Raw genomic sequence first — 18594 nt, forward strand, 5'->3', positions numbered from 1 at the left:
TAATTGTCACACTGTCATGGCTTACTGGGACACTTGAGTGGAACGGAGGTTGTTTCATGAATTAATAAATTAATTAATAAATTCAGGACAAAGACAAGAGACAAGCCTAAACAGGGCTGGACACCAATACCTCTAGTACAATTAATAATTATAATAACAATAACAATAGTCTGTTTATCTGTCAGATATTTACACCTATGATCATGAAGATATACCTTGTAATAAATAATGACAATAACAAGACATTGGTTGATTAGAGATAACACACTTTTTCTTAATATGGAGTAAATATAAAGTTCACAGTAGGGGACGGTGTGCAATAAAAGACAAGGATGAGGTGAGGATGACGAGAAAAAGAAATAGCCTACTCTCTTTATTGTGCCCTACCCAAAGTTGTTGTCTTTTGAGAAATACCATATCTGACCTGCCTCCTGTCTGAAGGCGTGTCCTGTCTGGCTTAGCTCACAAGTATTCAAGTATTTAAAGGAGGCCTGAACATGTAGCAGTGAACAGACGATTTCTTCCTCCAGTCAGCACTGTCACACGTCTTCTGCCACTGAACTGAGTGAGTCTGTTTCACGTGTAACGCTTGTCTAAATACAGTCTGATAGTTAGGCCTCTGATTATTGTGACTTTATGTCGTTAAGATTATCTAATTAGCTCAGATTAATGATGCATTGTAATATAATGATTTTAATGTAATAACACATTCAAGCTTTTCTCCTATTGCTGTCCTGTTCCTGTTTCATGCCCATGTAATTCACTTGATTTATAGGAAAAGGTTACAAATCAAGTTGTGTATTATGTCTAACTACCAGGCCATGATAATGCATACCCTGAAATAGTCAATGACTGCCATCTCTTGCATGTTAACTAACTGTGCAATGTTGTTCTTACTGTCGATCTGTGTCTTGAATGGATTTGCTTTCTTCACTCACAACTGCATGAGACAGCTGTGAAGTATAATAGACAGTATGTTTGTTTGGAAGAGATTTCTGTGATAAGGCAATGTAGTCAGATTGATGTGAAAGATATCACATTTACATTACTTGCCTGAGGATCTAATAAAAAGTCAGCATTATAAATTAAACCCTGTGACTGCTTTAATTCTGTGAAGGTCCCTTTGTTTCTCTCTTAATGGCCCAAAATGAGTGGCCGCGAGGCAAACGGGTCATGAGTGTAGCTGTGGGATGCATAGTGGATCATCACCCTCCTGGAGGGAAATATTCAACTTTGATGAATAGGCATGGGTATATCTGCTGCTGATGTCATCGGAGTGAACTCAAACCAACTTCATCTGACATCTGACCACATTTACCAGATCTACATGTATGATTTAGTTGTACGGGTTCATACATCAGTCACCCTGACATGTGTCACGGCTCAGCGGGAGCCTGAGAAACTCTGCTCTGTAACACAGCAGGTGATGAAATGATGAGAATTTTCAGGCGTCTTATCGTCCACAACGTGCCACACACTGTCACTCTCACTGCTGTGCAGGCATGGTTGTACCTCCTCATCTCACTGTGCTGGTTAACAGTGCAGTGCAAACATATTATGTTTTATTTAGCAGGTTACTGGAAGCAGCTGCAAGGAGGTTTGTTGTTGTTGATCTGTGGGGGCGGGTTGCTTTTCTGGGTCTGAGATACCCTGCAAACAGACTGTAATCTCCACCATATGGAGCGCGGTTTTATGCAGGCTGTATACTTGACCCCTTCTTGTATTCTTGGCTCTGAGGCAGGCGCTGTGGTGGAATTTATTTCCACATTTGACAGTTCATGAGGGCCGACACTGAAGTAAACTTCAGGCTTCCAAACTGTAATAGTTGTGGTGATTTGGAGATGAAAATACATCAGTGTTAAGGCTGAAACAGAGCGTCATTTAGTTGAACAGTTTTGGTGGCAGCATGGCTCTAAGGATGGTGATGTCCATCAGTCAGTCCACAAAATTAGCCCAGACTGAAATATCCCAACAACTATAAGATGGATCAACATGAAATTTGGTTCAAACATCCATGTCCTCCTAAGGATGAGTTGTAAGAACACTGATTCATCTTCAGGTCCAAATTTGAATTGATCCAATAATTAAATAACGATAAAGAAAATGTTGACCTTTTATTTTCTCAATTAATTCATTGATTAAGATAAAGATAGAAAATAGTCATTTATTAATCCCACTATGGGGAAATTTACAGTGTCACAGCAGCAAAGTGGACAGTACAAGAAAGAAAAACTGCAAGATGTCAGTAACATTACTTAAAAAGATAAATAATAGATAATGATATCATGTGTGCAATTCAATATTTACAAAGATTTACAAAATAGCAGCATATGAGGTCATTGTTTTGTCCTTAAAAATATCAGAAAAATATGTATATAATTAGTCACTATAGCCCAAGGTCAAACTGCTTGTTTTGTTTGACACATAAAGAAAAGTTGAAAATCCTGTTGCTACATTACCGATACATTTTCTGTCAATGAGCAAATAAATTAATGGACTAATTGTAGCAGCTATCAGTTATCAAATGTTGACCACATGTTAACATGCTAACGTGCTTAACTAACATGGTGAACCTGGTAAAACAAAAAAAAACATGTTTCATCTGCTTTTTTGACTTACATTGACAGTAAAACGTACAGTATACTGTATATTATTCAAGCTCAGGGTTAGCTGCTAAGTAACTGTGGTTCTCTGTACTGTTCACTTTCATGTCACAGAAAAATAAATTATATCAAGCTGTCATTGTACATACAGTGGTAGTTAGCATGTTTCTCAGGTTGTGCACCTTGTTGTTGCATGTTTGTTAAGCTCTATTTAGCCTTGTCTGTCAACAGTGAATATGACTCATAATCCTGACCTGATCTGTGAGGCGGCGTTCACTTCCCTCACCTACTACAGTATGTCTGTACTCACTGCCTCAGCCTCACCGGTATTTGAATAAGGAGTGAATTCCTTGTCAGTCTTGTTATTGCTTGAATGTGGAATTGCTACTAGAAAGAAGCAGGTCAAATCAGAGTGTGATCAGCAAAGAAGAGGCAAAAGGGACGGAGGGAGAAAGTGACAAAGAAATAGGATGGATTTGATGCATCTTCTGCTTAAGTTTATCTTTGATTCTGCATCAGTTCACCTGAGAAATGTGACTCTAATCTCCTCAGTTAAGAGCTGACAAAGCTGACATGGCGCTTTGAGCTTTTGCACAAAGAAGTTAATTAGTTTAATAGCACAGTTGTAAATTGGAGCACATGCTCACTTCCCCCAGAAAATCTCCCGGATGCTTTCGGTGACTCAGTGTAATTAAGCATCAGTGAATCAGCTCCAGATGTGTCCTGATGGTATCAGAGTCGAAGCACCCTCCTGCTTCCATGCCTCCTCTCCTGCTCTCCTGCCATGAGGGATAATTCTTTATGAGTACAGAACTAGGATGACCAGTTCAAAAAAGTTGTAAGCATTATTAGTGGAGCAAATTAGTGTGCATAACAATGTGTTCCCCTTAATGCAAGAGAACCATGCAAGTCATATGATCAGCTCCTCTTTGTAGTTACATCATCAATATGTCTTTAGGCAACAATAATTTCAGTTAATGTGTTAGTTGTATCAGTATTGCACAGACGAGAGGAGGAGTATGAATGTGACACAATACAGTACATACTGTTCTGTGTTGTACTATGTTACACATATATCGATTTAGTCTCCTGGACACTATGTGTTGAAATTACTATTAATATTTGTGTGAAAACTTAGCTATAGTTAAAATGGTTTGCTAAGTAAACCATTTAGTTTGCTAGATAACAGATAAATTGTTAAATAGCTAAAAGTAAAGGTTAATTTATTTAAACAGATGAAAGTAATTGATAAATGGTGATGCAGTTAAGGTTTTAAATGGCTAAATGTAATTGATAAATGGTTGGAATTGATAACTAAAGGTAAACAAGACAAGGTGAAAGCCTAGTACATGGCTGGACCACGTGTGGATCCGTTTGCTTCTCTCCTTCTCTCTGTGCTCACATGTACAGTAAGACATGTAATACTACATGTCAACTTCCGGACTTCATACCATGATGTCGTCTGACAAAATCACCAAAAAATATATTGAAGACAAAGACTGTGCTGTGATTTCAGCTATATGTACATGTAAAGTGATCGATCAGAGAGAAAGAAGTGACAGAACATCTTTCTTATTTTGTCTCTCACCCAGAGCACAACCTCTGTCTGCTCCACCTCTCTTACTCTCACTGACAACAGTAGAGAGTCATTTTACTGGTGACTCTGTTCTAAGTAGCTGAGGTTTGTCCAAAAAGTCTTTAGATTTGTCACTGGGTGATTTTTTTGAAAAGGTCTCCAAATCTAGTGACAAATGCTCTAAGTTGGCAACTTTGCAGGCTGTAAACATCCCCTAATAGAAACAGTTTGTGCCAATTCATTTTGAAAGAGCAGCAGCCAATGAGGAAACTCCAACTAAGTTCAACTGACCAGTGGTGGAAATACTAACTCTAGCTACAAGTAAAAGGTTAAAATAGACAGTCAAATGTAATGGACAAATGGTTAAATAGTAAACAGTTCAGCTAAAAATAATAAAGTTGAAGTAGCTAAATTGATAAATGGTTGAAACAGATAAAAGTGAGGGATGAACATTGGTCCAAGTGGTTGGAGTCAAAGATCTTTCTGACTTTACATTGACATCTGGTGGTACATCTGAACCACTGTAATAGTTCCATTACAAGATTTTTGACATTATGCACAAGTTAATAATTGTCTGGAGGCAGCACACAGAAATCTTATCTAAAGGTAGAATTTAATGTTTTTTTGTAATGAAAAGCTTTAACAGAAATAAGACAGACGCGGGTTGATTCACTTAATCGGAGAATCAGCAAAACTAAATACCCACTCACTCAGATATCATATAAAACTTAAAAACAAACAAAAAACAAAACATAGACCGCACTGACATTTTCTCCAAGGACAGGGGCAATAGGGAAAACACAAGAGAGGGAAGAAAAATACAAACACACAGCCAGTCATGACAAGTCCATTGACACACTGGATAACCCATTGAAAGGGCCCAACATAGACATGCACTGACCAAGCTTATTCAGTGCAGTGTACATCATTCTCTTATAAGCAGCAAACTGTATCACTGTTGTGGACCACTCTTGGTAATGGGGCAGGCGTGCCTTCTTTCAGAGTCTCTGTTTGGCTCTTGTAAGATAAATAATCCACCTTTTTTTGAAGAAGGAAAAGCTGGAGACCTGGAGCTCAGTGGTTGAGCTCAAGAGAAACCGTTTTTCAGAGTTTTGGAATTTTTTTGTTTAGGATTTAAAAAATAATCTCTTGGATATTATTCCACTAGTCCTTGCAGGTACAATTTCCCTCATATCTCTAGCTAGGATTTACTGGTATTAGGTTCTACTTATATAGTTGTTGTGGTGTCCGATGCTATCTGTCTATTATTTTCAGCTGAATAAACCTATTGTCCATTTCTATATACATTCTAGTAATGCTATTCAAACATGAGTCATAATCTGCAGGAGATATGGCCATAGCCAGGTCGCTGTTTCTTCACATAATTGTTCCTGTAGTAAATGATGGATCCTGGGAGCAATGCCTCAACATGATAATGATCTAATCAGCAGGCCTTTAATCGGGCTGCCCGTGGGGCGGTTAAGAGGGCTTCCCTACCTTTTAGAAAAAGCACTTTGCATGTGGTCATACCTCCAGAACTGATTGTGTGGTAATTTATATTTATCTGCTATTTGGGTGAAGCTTAAGAAGTGCTTAGAGTGGCTATTGAATAAATGTAAAACATAGATAATCCCAGGTTTTTTCCATTGTGTCCAATGAACTGTTTTGTCTGTAATTAAAATTCACTTATTATTCCAGCTCTATAGAGTGTGTATCACTGTGATTTAGTGTTAGAGATAATAGGATGATCCTTCTGTTGTAGCAACTTTGTGCCAAATAGCTCAGACCAGGAGACAGAAAACCACTGGCTTCAGCCTCTGTCTGGAACCAGTTTTGTTTATCTAATTTCACCACTTGGTAACTGTGTTCATACACTTTATGGGCTACGTAAGTGCGTGGTTTTCAGCTCCACCCTCTGGATTCCACAGATGCCATCACTGCACCTGCTCTTCTTTTTTTAACCTACACACAGACAAAAATACACATTAACTTATTAATGAATTGCAACCCTACTCACGTTACATATATTCTAAAATGTCAATGTAGGGTGTTCTATGCAGGCCAGCACAAAATCCTGGATTGCCAAATACAAAGCATAGGCCGTAAGTAAAGATGGATGTTGCCTCTGTGACATCAGCCACAGGTTTCTGAAGAGCGGTTTTAAGCTCAGAGTGGGCTGCTTCGCCATTGTCATCGTGGCAGTACCTCAAAATGGCCAATAGCTAATCCAAAATGGTCAAAGAGGTGGGGCGTGTGAGGAGCGGGAATGGGGGACGGGAAAAATAAACCAGAAACTCACTCTTTGTCAGTACAGAGAGCGAGAGTTTAAATTAGCACAACCACTAAGATTGTGTCAGCCACTGCCAGTTACAAGTTAACAAACAACATAAACAAATAAAAGATGCTAACTACACTAACCATTCTGATATGTCTGCTAATCACCAATTTTGGTCACAAAAGACTCCTCATCTGAGGAGTTTGCATTAGCACAGCTGCTAACACTGTCAGCCACAGGCAGTTACAAGCTAATAAACAGCATAAACAAAGAACTATGTTTACAATTACATCTTCTAGTTGCCGATTTTGGTCACAAAAAACTCCTCATTCATCCTCAACAAAATGCTGAGTCTCTCTGATGTGTCCTCACTAACCATCTCAATAGACTCTGCTCTTTCACCTGGAGCGTGAACAGTGGTGGTGGGCCCCAGATTTCCTCACTGTGTTTTTATCTTTTCTCAGGATGCCTATAGAGATGTGGTCAATGAGAAACAGAGCTGCAGTGGGCCGGTTTCCAACTGTCACTCTTGGATTTGGCGAGGACACAGAAGAAGAAACAGAACAACCAGAAGAAAACAATGTTCAGGAAGAAAACGCCTGTCAGCAGTGGCTGCGAAAGGTGTGTCCGTGCTGCTGTCCCAGGACAAATGACGAGGACATCACAGACACTTTGGTCACGGGGGTTGATGACGCAGATAAGGAGGACGGCACAAATGGCGAGAAGCCTGAGACTGATGACAGCGAGCTTGATGGTAATTACAATCATGTTGTTTGTCACACACAGTAAATACCAACCATATGACAGACCTCCCACTCTCATGTCCTTGTCTTCACAGGACTCCTTCTCAAAGTGCGATCAGTGGACCTGATGAAAAGCAAATCAGGGGAGAATCGCACGAAGCACCATACAAATCTCTACCAAAGTGATAACTTTATTATCCGCAGAGGGCAGAACTTCCAGATGTGGGTCACACTGTCTCGACCTTTTAACGCCAACACTGACAAACTTCACCTTGAGCTTAAAACAGGTTAGTCAGAAACTGTGCAGTGCTTGTTAATCTGGAATTTGAATCTTCAATGCATACATTTAAGAGTGTTATGTCATGTTTGGTTTTAAACAGACATCAGAGTAACATGATAGAGACTTACATAGCACTGAAATAGTAGACTACTTCAGTTCTAGCTGATGGGTGTGTGTGGGCTACGTCCACACTTTTCATTTTCATTTTTCATTGGACAGTCATGGGAAACAGAGGACGGATGGGTTCAGGGTCAGCTAGAAGTTCTGCCTCTGGGCTCATGTGCCGTATGCCATTCATTCAGCTGCTTGTGTAAGATTTAAAGATGGATGGGTACCTTCCATTGCTATGGTAACCATTCTGGTTGCTATGCTCCAGGTAGAGAGTTCAACAGATGCTGAGTCCTCAGTCCTGCTCTAACTAAAAATCCCATTTGTTGACAATTTGCCATCAACACTGCCACTACCAACTGCCTGAGCCTCAGTCCGCCACCTGTTTACCCACAGTTCATTTCTTTCCCTGCTCCCTCTCCCTTTGTGTTGTGTGCAAGGAGGCAGAGAAGACACAGACCAATATAGATCCTACAATTACAGCTGTAAGTGATAAGTGAAGCTTGAAGAGAATAATTACATTGTCTCTTACCTGTGTTTATTGCTGATGAGTGAGGAAAAATGCACAGTTTAATGTATGGTTGCTGTTTTGCAAATTAAGTGCAAAAAAAAAAAAAAAGCTATTTTTTTTAATCATTATTTTTGAGAGAGAGAGGGAGAAAAAAAATGCACGTTGTTCCATCCTATTTAGTCCACAAAAATTACAATAGTCATGAATAATCATTCAGTAACATTAAAAAGCCATCTGTCACACAGCAATAAGCAGGAGGACAATAGCAGCTGCAGATAATGCAAATTTTTACTCTTTTGAAGATCATGCCACCGCTCTCCAAATGGTGGATATTTCATTTCAAAACGAACTCTAACAGGAAAGTGGCATTTTTCATTTTTCCATTCATATCTCAGTTCAAACTATTTTCAGCTGTGCCTGCACAACCCTGTCCTCAGTCCAAATAGTTTATTCTGAAATACGAGCCCTGCGGCGTGAAAGTAATCACAGCTCAATCTACCACCACAGAGAGTAGTTTGTTAAATTCAGATGAAGGTCAGCGAAGGCTCTGACTTTGTGGTTTGCTGTGTGTTTCAAAGCTCTGCTAAGGGGCTGCATTTTTCATAGCACCTCACAGAATGAAATCGCAGGGCAGGCTGAACTGCACAGTTTTGCTAAGAGTTTCTGTCAAACTTACCTGTTGCAGAGCTGAGAATGTGAAATTTTGACACTGCTTTGTTGCTGCTACTGCTAGCTAGCTCTATCTTTCTACTTTTGCAGGATAATTGAATGTTGGATTTCTCTTCATTATAAATGAGTTTCTGATTTATTTTTGACAGAAAATGTTACCAAAATGCCACTGTCCCCACATGCAGCTGCTAAAATAGTTGCTTGTGACATATACAGATTCAGCAGAGACACAGAAAAGTGTCAGTTTTCTGTAATCTTGCTGGTATGATACCAATATCACTATCAACAGGTCTTTTCTCCGTCTATTTTTGCTGTGAGCCGTGTGTGCCAAATCTCTTGATCACGCTGTCACGCAGGGAGTCTGCTCTAACCTGTTTACATTTTTGCTAAAATGAAAACCAAGATGTTCTGCAGCTGCTGTGCACACGCTGCACAGCCAGTGTGTCTCCAGCCTAACGGGGGAGTAGATTAGAGAAGGTTTACCCCTTTAAGGATTATTATTATAAATATTAATGTGATCAGTTTGGGCTTTAGGGTTGTGTCTAACCATTCACATTAATAGGCTTATTCACTTTGCTGCCAACAGTCACATCAGAAGATCGATACCACACTCACATCCTGATGGTTAGCCTCGCTTAGCATGAAAACTGGAAACAGCTTGCCATGATCTGTCTAAAGGTACCAGCACCTCTAAAGCTCACTGATTAACATGTTTAATACATGCGAAAACCAAAGCTCATTGATTAACATGTCATATCTGCAAAAACACAAAGTGTAATAATTACTCATGGTTGTACGGGAGGATGTGTATTTCTTATTTCTTGGCCAGGAGCAGTAACTTCCTTGCAGTCACTGGAGTGATATTGATCTCCTCATCAAACTCTTGGCGAGACAGAAAACAGGCGTCATGCTCTGAGGAGCTACAGCAAATATCTATCTATACATTAAACATTTAGTTTTCAAGACACTGTTAAAGTGTCAAGGGGAACTGTTAAGTTATGTGCTCTCATCAGACATATTATTTTGTATTAAATTTAGGATTAGAAGACTATTTGCTTTTATATGTTCACACAAGATGAAGTTTACAACTTATGTATTTTGTTAATGTTGCACACACCTGTATTGTAAGCTATATGCCCTGGTTTTATTGTGAAGTAACTTCCTGTGGGACTGTCTTTACCTTTCTGTGTGACGGACATTTTACTTTAAAAATCAATCTTTCTTAGTGAGGAATCGCGGCCAAGTGTATGATATACCATGGCAACTGATGTGGTTCCCAGTGCTGTGAAGACAGCAATAAATGCTGTGAAGCAGGTGAAAACGGTGTGATCCTTCCTCAATATGGCTAACGAAGCTGAAAGTACAACAGGAACTTTTGACCTGGCCTTGGCATCAGACACTAAGCACAGCCACTGCTTCGCTGTCAGCTGGTGACTGTTATGTCTCTGTATTGATTTTCAGTTTCTTGGTTGGTGTAACGCAGTGGCTCATACGTTTCTGCTCACAATGGTTGTTTCTTTTTCATTCATTTGGAGGCAGGTTCAGGTTCCAGTTCTTACACACTCAGTGGCCCGTCTGTCCAGATGAATGTCATGGTGAAATCGCAGTTTAGTGGCTGGGTTCTGTTAAGTCACTTGTAAACGCAGCGAACAAAGACAAAGTGACACCCACTGAGGATAGTGGGCTGAAACCAGTGAGGGCTGTAGTTATCCACTGTCACAGTATTTTAGCTGTGTTTCTGTAGTTCTCACTAAAGATTATGGTATCTCTGTTTATTCCCAGGATGCAGAAGCGTGTGTGTGTGTGTGTGTGTGTGTGTGTGTGTGTGTCTGCTGTGTGTGCTGTGTGTGCACACCTTGTCAGGGCAGTACAGGTGCTATTCATTCAGTTTGGTTTCTGTTTATTCAAACAAACGTATGGTAGGAATGCAGGTGTGGCAATTATGGAAAAATTAATACAGTGATTAAACTGTGTGGTGCCCTGCTTCCTTGTGTGTCTCCTCTCACCTCCTCAGGACCTCTGCCAATGGTGTCAAAGGGAACCCATGTCATCATCCCTCTAGCGGAGAAGTTGGAGAACAATCGTTGGGAGGCTGCTGTTGTGTCACAGGAAGACAAAAGGATGAAGCTGTCAGTTAATTCTCCACCCACGGCCATCATTGGCCGATATCAACTCACAGTGGAAACAAGCAGCACAAATGGCCAGTCTGTTTCCAAACATGACCCTGCTAATGACATCTACGTGTTGTTTAACCCCTGGTGTGAAGGTAAACATAGGATGAAAGTTATATTATATTATACAAGTGATATTGTCACAGCTTCAGCTGGATCACTGGGCAACACTTTCCAAGAAACATATAAGTTCATATCTCTGGTTGATATGCAATACAACATCAATGTTATCAAACATGTTAATGAGAATATTGATCACTCTCATCCCAACCCTTAAATATATCAGCTAGAACCTGCTAGCTTAGCACAAAGACTGGAAACAGAAGGAGACAGCTAACTTATGTCCTCCTACCAGCACCAACATGTTATATCTAATTTGTTTAATGTATAGAAAACAGCACTAACTTCCCAAAAGTCCCTGCCTGTTGCCTAGTAACTGCTCAGACCCAAGAAATTTTCCAGTGAATTGCTGTTTAGCTTTTGAAGAAGGCACAACATGTTAATTAAAGATCTTAAGCGGTGTTGGCGGGTGGGTTTTGTTATCATTGAACACAGCCAGGTTAATTGTTTCCTTCTGTTTTCATTTGTTGTGCTAAGCTAAGCTAACCAGCCTCATATATAACAGACAGACCGGACACTGGTGCTAATGTTCACATCACAATAAAAGGGAATAAAAGTGATTTTCCATCAAATAGCTCATAGGGCAACTTCAGCATCACTCGTACATCTTGTGTCAATCTTAAAAGTTTTTAATCCTGACAAGGCCACAATCATGTCTGAGAAAATGTGTGGGAGGCAGAGCCATGCTTAAACAACAAGCATAATAAAGCTTTGATAAGACGTTTGCTTATTAATAATACAGATTCAATCCCCATGCTGTGAGACACACTGTCAAATAGACACAGTCTCAAACAGTCAAACTTTATTAAGGTCTTCTGTGCTGTGAGGTGTCTTGTTTTACCTGTGCTTTTACCACAGTAAAACTAGTGACATGCTACTGATACAAGATCTGCAAATGACAAAAAAAAAAATCCCATAAAAACTGTGAACAAAAGTAAGAAAACTGAAACGCTGAGGTTTATGTCAGCATGCCAAGAGACACATTTTAGTATTTAGACAGATCATCTACAGCTCAGGGTGATTTTATGTTATTTTAAAGCTGTTCTCTCTTGCTCTCTGTTAGAAGACACAGTGTTCATGCACTCTGAAGACGAGCGGCAGGAGTATGTCCTGAACGATGTTGGACGAATCTACTACGGCACAGAGAATCAAATTGGAGCGAGGACCTGGAACTATGGCCAGGTGAGTGGGCTGTGTTATCTTCCCACATCAGAACTGAGCAGCAGAAACTAAATGGCCACCTCCACCTACTTTGTGTTTTTCTCTGTCTTGGGTTCAGCTTGATGACGGGATTTTGGCTGCCTGCCTCTTCGTGCTGGAAAGGAGTGGAACACCTCCATCTGGCTGGGGAGACCCTGTTAATGTGGTGCGAATCATCTCAGCCATGGTGAGACTGCGCTAGCTCTTTTTTTTACACCTGAACTACCTGCGGTTATATTTCTCCTCCTGATGTGCCAGTGTACACTGAGCACCACAACAGAGCCCCCTGCTCAGTATGTTATGTTCAACCACCTTTGGACATGATAACAGCCTCCACACATCACAGTAGTGGGTCAGCGGGATAGCTGCAGCATCATAGGGTGTAGGCTGATGGATTTTTCTTTGTTCTTTTTCAGCAGTAGTACAAAATAGGACATTTAGACAAAAAGTCTCTACAGTGTTTAAAGGTCTCATATATTACATTTTCCTCCTGTGTTTTATCTGAAGAGTTGATCTCCATCCGAAGATCTATTTGTGGTTTTAAGAACCAAAAACCATCAGTGTAGTTTTACATCTCCTCTCTCAGGCTTCTCTCTCAGTCAGCCAATCAGAAGAGAGGATCTGGCACAGTCACAGTATTAATATAGAACCTAGACTTGCTTTATAATCAAAAACCCATGGACATCTACCTTTACACAATATGAGACCTTTAAAATTGCCCTACTGCCTTAATCATGCCATTTCTGACCATGGTAGGAGCATGGGTGAAGGGAAACAATGTCGCTCTGTCAAACCGGCATCTGCTTCAGTCCAGACTGAAATATTACAACTATTGGCATTAAAAATTTGAAACAGACTTTCATGGTCCACGGAGAATAAAGCCGACTAACTTTGCTTATCTCCTTAGCTTTCCCTCACGTAACCATAAGATTGGCATTTCTTTTAGTGAAATATATCAGCAGCTGTTAGATGTATTGCCATGAAATTTGGTACAGAGACTGGGTCACTATAATCCTGATGACTGTGGTGATCCTCTGACCTTCCTCTGGCACCACCAGCAGGCCAGAGTTTTCAATAATCCTGTAAAATATCTCAATGTCTACTAGATGGAAAAGCACAAAATTTCTGTTTCTTGCTCATGTTCCCATCAGAGAGGAAAGTGTAGAATTGAGGCCAATTCGACGGCCAGATGGTCAGCATGCATACCACATGGGCATAAAAAGCCCTGAGCGGCAGGTTCATTTCACTGTCAAATGAAGGCATAAAAAGCACCTAAAAGACAATAAAGAAAATATGCTTAGTCTTGTCTGTGACTGTTAGCATGAGGACTCCCTCCTTCTGCAGGGACAGGGCTTCTATTTTTCTTTTTATTGCTTCAGATTCAAAAGTATATGTAAAAAAGAAACAAAACCAAAAACCACTGTCTTCATTTATGCAGATCAATTCCCTTGATGACCGTGGTGTCGTGCAGGGAAACTGGTCAGGAAATTATTCCAGTGGGAATAGTCCCACAGTGTGGAGTGGGAGTGTGGAAATCCTGAAGCAATACCATAAAAATGGCGGCACCCCTGTTAGGTATGGCCAGTGCTGGGTCTTTGCAGGTGTAGCCACTACAAGTAAGTTCATTGTTTGGGCTTTTTTTTCTTATCGTGTGTTTAAGTCTCTCTCAGCACAGACACTGACCTCTGATCCCCTGTCACTCAGTGTTGCGGTGTTTGGGCGTCCCCAGTCGAACTGTGACCAATTACAGCTCAGCTCATGACACAGACGTCTCCTTGACGACAGATGTTTACTTGGACGAGAAGCTGGAGCCTATAGACCACCTCAATGCTGACTCCATCTGGTGTGTTCTATCACTATTTTTGTAATACTGCAACACTCAACACACTTTACATGACATTACACAACACTGTACTTATCAAGCCTGACCTTCACGTCTTTTCCTGAAGGAACTTCCACGTGTGGAACGACTGCTGGATGGCTCGTCCAGACTTGCCTCCTGGCTATGGAGGCTGGCAAGCGGTTGACTCCACGCCCCAGGAGACCAGCCAGGGCACCTTCCGCTGTGGCCCCGCTTCTCTTGCTGCTGTACGCAATGGTCAGGTCTACCTCAAACACGACAGTCCGTTCGTGTTTGCTGAGGTTTGTGGAGTACATAATTTACCTTATAAAAGCACTTATTAACGACTAACTAATCTTTAGTTGTTGTTTTGTTTGTGTACTATATGAGCCACATGGTAGCAGGACTTTTTTTTATCTGCTCAGGGCTTTATTTTCTATCTCCCTCTCTATTTCTCTTTCTCCCCCTCTGTGCACCAGGTAAACAGTGATAAAATCTACTGGCAAAGGAACGCAGATGGGACCTTCAGTCAAATCTACAGTGAGAAAAAGACTGTGGGCCACAAAATCAGCACCAAAGCCGTTGGCTCTGATGAACGCAGTGACATCACACATCTTTACAAACATCCTGAAGGTATCATCAAACAAAATGCACGCACTGAAATGTTAACTTCTTACACAACATGGGATACAAAACCCCGATCTATGACCAAGCGGCAGCCTTTGGGGATGAAAGCCAACACAGAAGCACTAAAAACTGCAGTTCTTTAAACGGCTGCTTGAGCCTGGCTCCAAAAATGAGTCATTCCCCATAGACTCTCGTGTTAAACTGTCCAGACATGGCAGAAATAAAGTTGTTTACAGCCTGATACATCCATGCATCCATCCATTTTCTAAAAAAAAAAAAAAATGATTTAGTCTCTAGAGATAATTTCCTCCTTCATGACAACTGTACGGGGGTGAATTTTTATATAACTCAACTGTTCACCCCATTATGCATAATTGAGGGTGTGGCCACTTTAAGTGACAGGTGGGTGAGCATATCTTTGCTACAAACCGGCATGTACAAAGTCTCAGCTCCTCCCACGCCCCACCTCTTTGCCCATTTTTGGATTAGCCGAGAGTTAGGCGGAGTCAGACACTGCCAAGGTGGCAACGGTGGAGCAGCTCAGTCTGAGCTTTAAAACCACTCCTCAGGAACCTGTCGGTCACGACGCAGCGGCTGCGTCCATCTTTATTTACAGTCTATACCTATGATATCAGTATTTCTACTGTATCGCTTATTGATTTAACTTGACATTTGTGGTCATTTCAGGCACAGAGGCGGAACGCATTGCTGTGGAAACAGCATGTCGCTACGGCACCAAAGCAGAGGCCTATTCGGCTCCCACAGCAGAGGACATCTCCGTAGAGGTGACCATGGAGGGTGAAGGTCCTACAATGGGAGGTGATGCAGAGCTGACCATTAAGTTGCGAAACAGCAGCTCAGAGCAGCGCACAGTCATCCTGCACAGCCAGGCATCAGTCATGTACTACACCGGTGTCCACAAGGCCACGGTCAGGAAGGACAACGCAAACATGGACATGCTGCCCAACGAGGGTGGGTGGATGAAGATGGAGGTTGAGGCACTTAGGGCTTGGTAGTAACTGACGCAAACTGCAGAAAACAGTAACAGAGAACAAAGCCTTTTTAACCTGCTTAAAGGAAGAGTTCAACATTTTATGCTGGGAAATATATTTAGTAGTGTGTGCCTCCCTAAATGTCAAGCTACTGCTTTAATTGTCTTGATACAATAATATAAAGCTAACCATGTTTAAATAGCCTACATTTTCAGTAACATCAGACAATACTGAAGATGACAGATGAAGAAAAAAATAACAACATATATTGTTGTCATTTCCTGTACACAGAAAAGATTTTGGAGTGGGCTCTGAACTACAAAGACTACAAGGACCATCTGATAGATCAGGCTGCCCTGATGCTGACGCTGTCTGGCAGGGTCACAGAAACAAAGCAGGTCCTGGCCACTCAGTTCAGTTTCCGACTCAGGACCCCAGACCTCATCATAAAGGTCAGTATTAAACATCTTATAGGAAAATAATACTGTTAACAAGATTAAAAATATATATCATTTCAGGTCTGACTTTGTTTTCTGTCTTGGTTTTGTTGTCACACAGCTGATCGGGAAGGCCGTGGTAGGAAAGAAGACGGCAGTAGAGATTTCGTTTACCAACCCCCTGCCACAGGTGCTGAGAGCTGTGATGTTCCACGTGGAAGGACTCGGCCTCGTTACTGCTCGAAAGATTCATTATGGGTGAGGAGAGAAATATATTTTATATCATGCTCTGTTTTTTTTTTCTTAAGTACATTGTCTGTGTTTCTCTTTTGTGACTGCCACTGTCATTTCCTGTCCTGCCCTCAGAGATATTGGCAGCCATGCCACCGTGTCTCTCACTGAGCACTTCATCCCCACACTGTCTGGACGAAGGAAATTACTGGCTTCATTGGACTGCAAGCAGCTCACTCAGGTTCACGGCGTGACCGACATTACTGTGGGGGAAAAGAGCAGCGCCGGTCTATAGCAATTTGAGTCACTCTGACAATGAATGTGTGAAGTATTTTCCATGTAATGTATATGGAAATTTTATATTTAAATATACAAGGAGGATATGACACTGCTTTATTCTGCATGAGAATTTCACACTGGCCAATGAAGAAAATACGTGGCGTCCTCTCAAAACACACAGAACCTGTTATGCCCTCACCCAAATTAAATTGTTTTTACATCTTATTGTGGAAGATCTTGTGTCGTTGTTCTACAATATGCAGGTGAGGAAGGTGCAACCATGTGTCCCACAGGGTCTACACAACATGGCAGCTCTAATGACACAAGTGTGCCTTTGTAAAGATAGACTCTACATCGAGACCAAGTTTCATATTTATATACACCATGTATTTATTTTGTTTACATTGCCGTGTAAGAATTATTTTATTTAATTGTCAAATGCAAATGCTCTTGTATTATTAAAACATAAATAATTCAAAATGTATGTGTCCAGTTTGTTTTTGGTGTTCGTGTCCTGCATCACAGAGTGTCTGTTTCCCTTGGAATCCCAGGTGGTTGCCAGTAGTTACGGGGTTGTGCCGCCATGTTGGAGGGCAAACAGCAGAACAGTGCTAGGGTAGAGCAAAGATAAATAAAATCAGTGCTCCTGCTTTGCTCTTCAGGAGGAACCTGAAGCCAAAGCAGAACAGCCACCTCTATCTGCATCTGCTCTGATCATTTCATAAGGTGAGGTCACTGTTGTCAGAGTTAAAGTTATTTACTGACTTACTTTACTGTCCTGTGTGTCATGTGACATGGAGATTATGTGGCCATCTTCACCGTCGGCGTGTCCTCCTTGCTCAGGCACCATTTCCACAAGTTTTCAGTGCGACCTTCATGTACTGTAGTGCACTGCATGTTGCCGTCCTTCTCAGTGTGAACGCACTTGTGCAATCAAAATATGAAGTGTGAGCATGGAAGTACGCGAAAGGAAACATAGCATGATGTCGTGTAACATCCTTGACAACCTCTGTAGTGTCATTTAGCCACTTGTTAGCAACAGGCCTTTCTTAAGTGACATAAAAGCTTCTATTTTTTTTGGCTATTATTTTGTCTTTATTCTGACAGACACAGCAGGAGAGAGACAAGAAAGCCAGGGAGAGAGAGAGAGGTGATGACACACAGCAAAGGGCCACAGGTTGGACCTGAACCCGGGCCGCCACAGCCAGGACCAAGCCCCCATGAAATGTGCTCCATCAGATAAAAGTTTGAATGTATCAGGACTGGGGGGTTTTACTGATGTATTTTACGTCATAGAATGAAACATTAAAACGTCTCCAGCCTGTGTTAACAATTTGACTAAAAACACATTCAAACTAAGCTAAGTTTTTTCCAGGTTGTAGGACTCATTCCTCTATAGGTGCATTTGACATCGACTTCAGCTGACTTGACTGTCAGCATGAACTGCTGGTGACTGTAGGGGTGGAGATTAAAAGACTGGACCCTAATATCAAAACCTATACACTCTGTTTATCCACCCAAATGTTCTAAAACATTTTCAGGCCAGACACAAGTTTACATCAGTGTGTTGACATCGACATCATTGAGGGCGAGGAGTTCATGTTTTTGTGGTAAAGGTCACACATCAGATACAATTTCTTATTTATTTCTGTTTTATGTCCATAGATATGAGAATACTATAAAAAAAGGGGGCAGCATGTTGCCAGGAGGGTGAAAATAAATTAAATTAAAAGAATAAAGAATTAAAGAATATGACCTATAAGGGCAGTACTTTTTTTAAAATAACAAACTCTGACCCAAAGTGTTTTTACAGCTTTCTGCTGGAATTGAAAACTATAGTGTTGGTGCTCATATGTTGCTGCCAGAAGGAGGAGATCATATAAACTTACCCTTTAGGAGAGACAATCATAAAAAATAAGGATCTGTAGTTCA

At 41.0% G+C, this 18594-nt stretch overlaps 1 protein-coding gene across 1 annotated transcript; it reads left to right on the forward strand.

Annotated features, from left to right (window-relative positions):
* The first annotated feature begins 460 nt into the window (after positions 1-460).
* On the forward strand, positions 461-17142 carry LOC139626547 (protein-glutamine gamma-glutamyltransferase K-like). The gene is made up of 14 exons (XM_071486921.1): positions 461-565; positions 6919-7208; positions 7293-7484; positions 10780-11031; positions 12120-12238; positions 12336-12443; positions 13695-13872; positions 13961-14099; positions 14206-14398; positions 14576-14729; positions 15411-15695; positions 16007-16167; positions 16274-16410; positions 16519-17142. Exons 2-14 carry the CDS (start codon positions 6920-6922, stop codon positions 16676-16678), a joined length of 2367 nt encoding a protein of 788 aa, XP_071343022.1. The 5' UTR covers positions 461-565; position 6919; the 3' UTR covers positions 16679-17142.
* The last annotated feature ends 1452 nt before the right edge of the window (positions 17143-18594 follow it).

Source organism: Trachinotus anak, unplaced genomic scaffold, assembly GCF_046630095.1.
Source record: "Trachinotus anak isolate AG129_WGS33_773 ecotype Australia unplaced genomic scaffold, CSIRO_AGI_Tana_v1 ptg000010l, whole genome shotgun sequence".
Taxonomy (NCBI): Eukaryota; Metazoa; Chordata; class Actinopteri; order Carangiformes; family Carangidae; genus Trachinotus; species Trachinotus anak.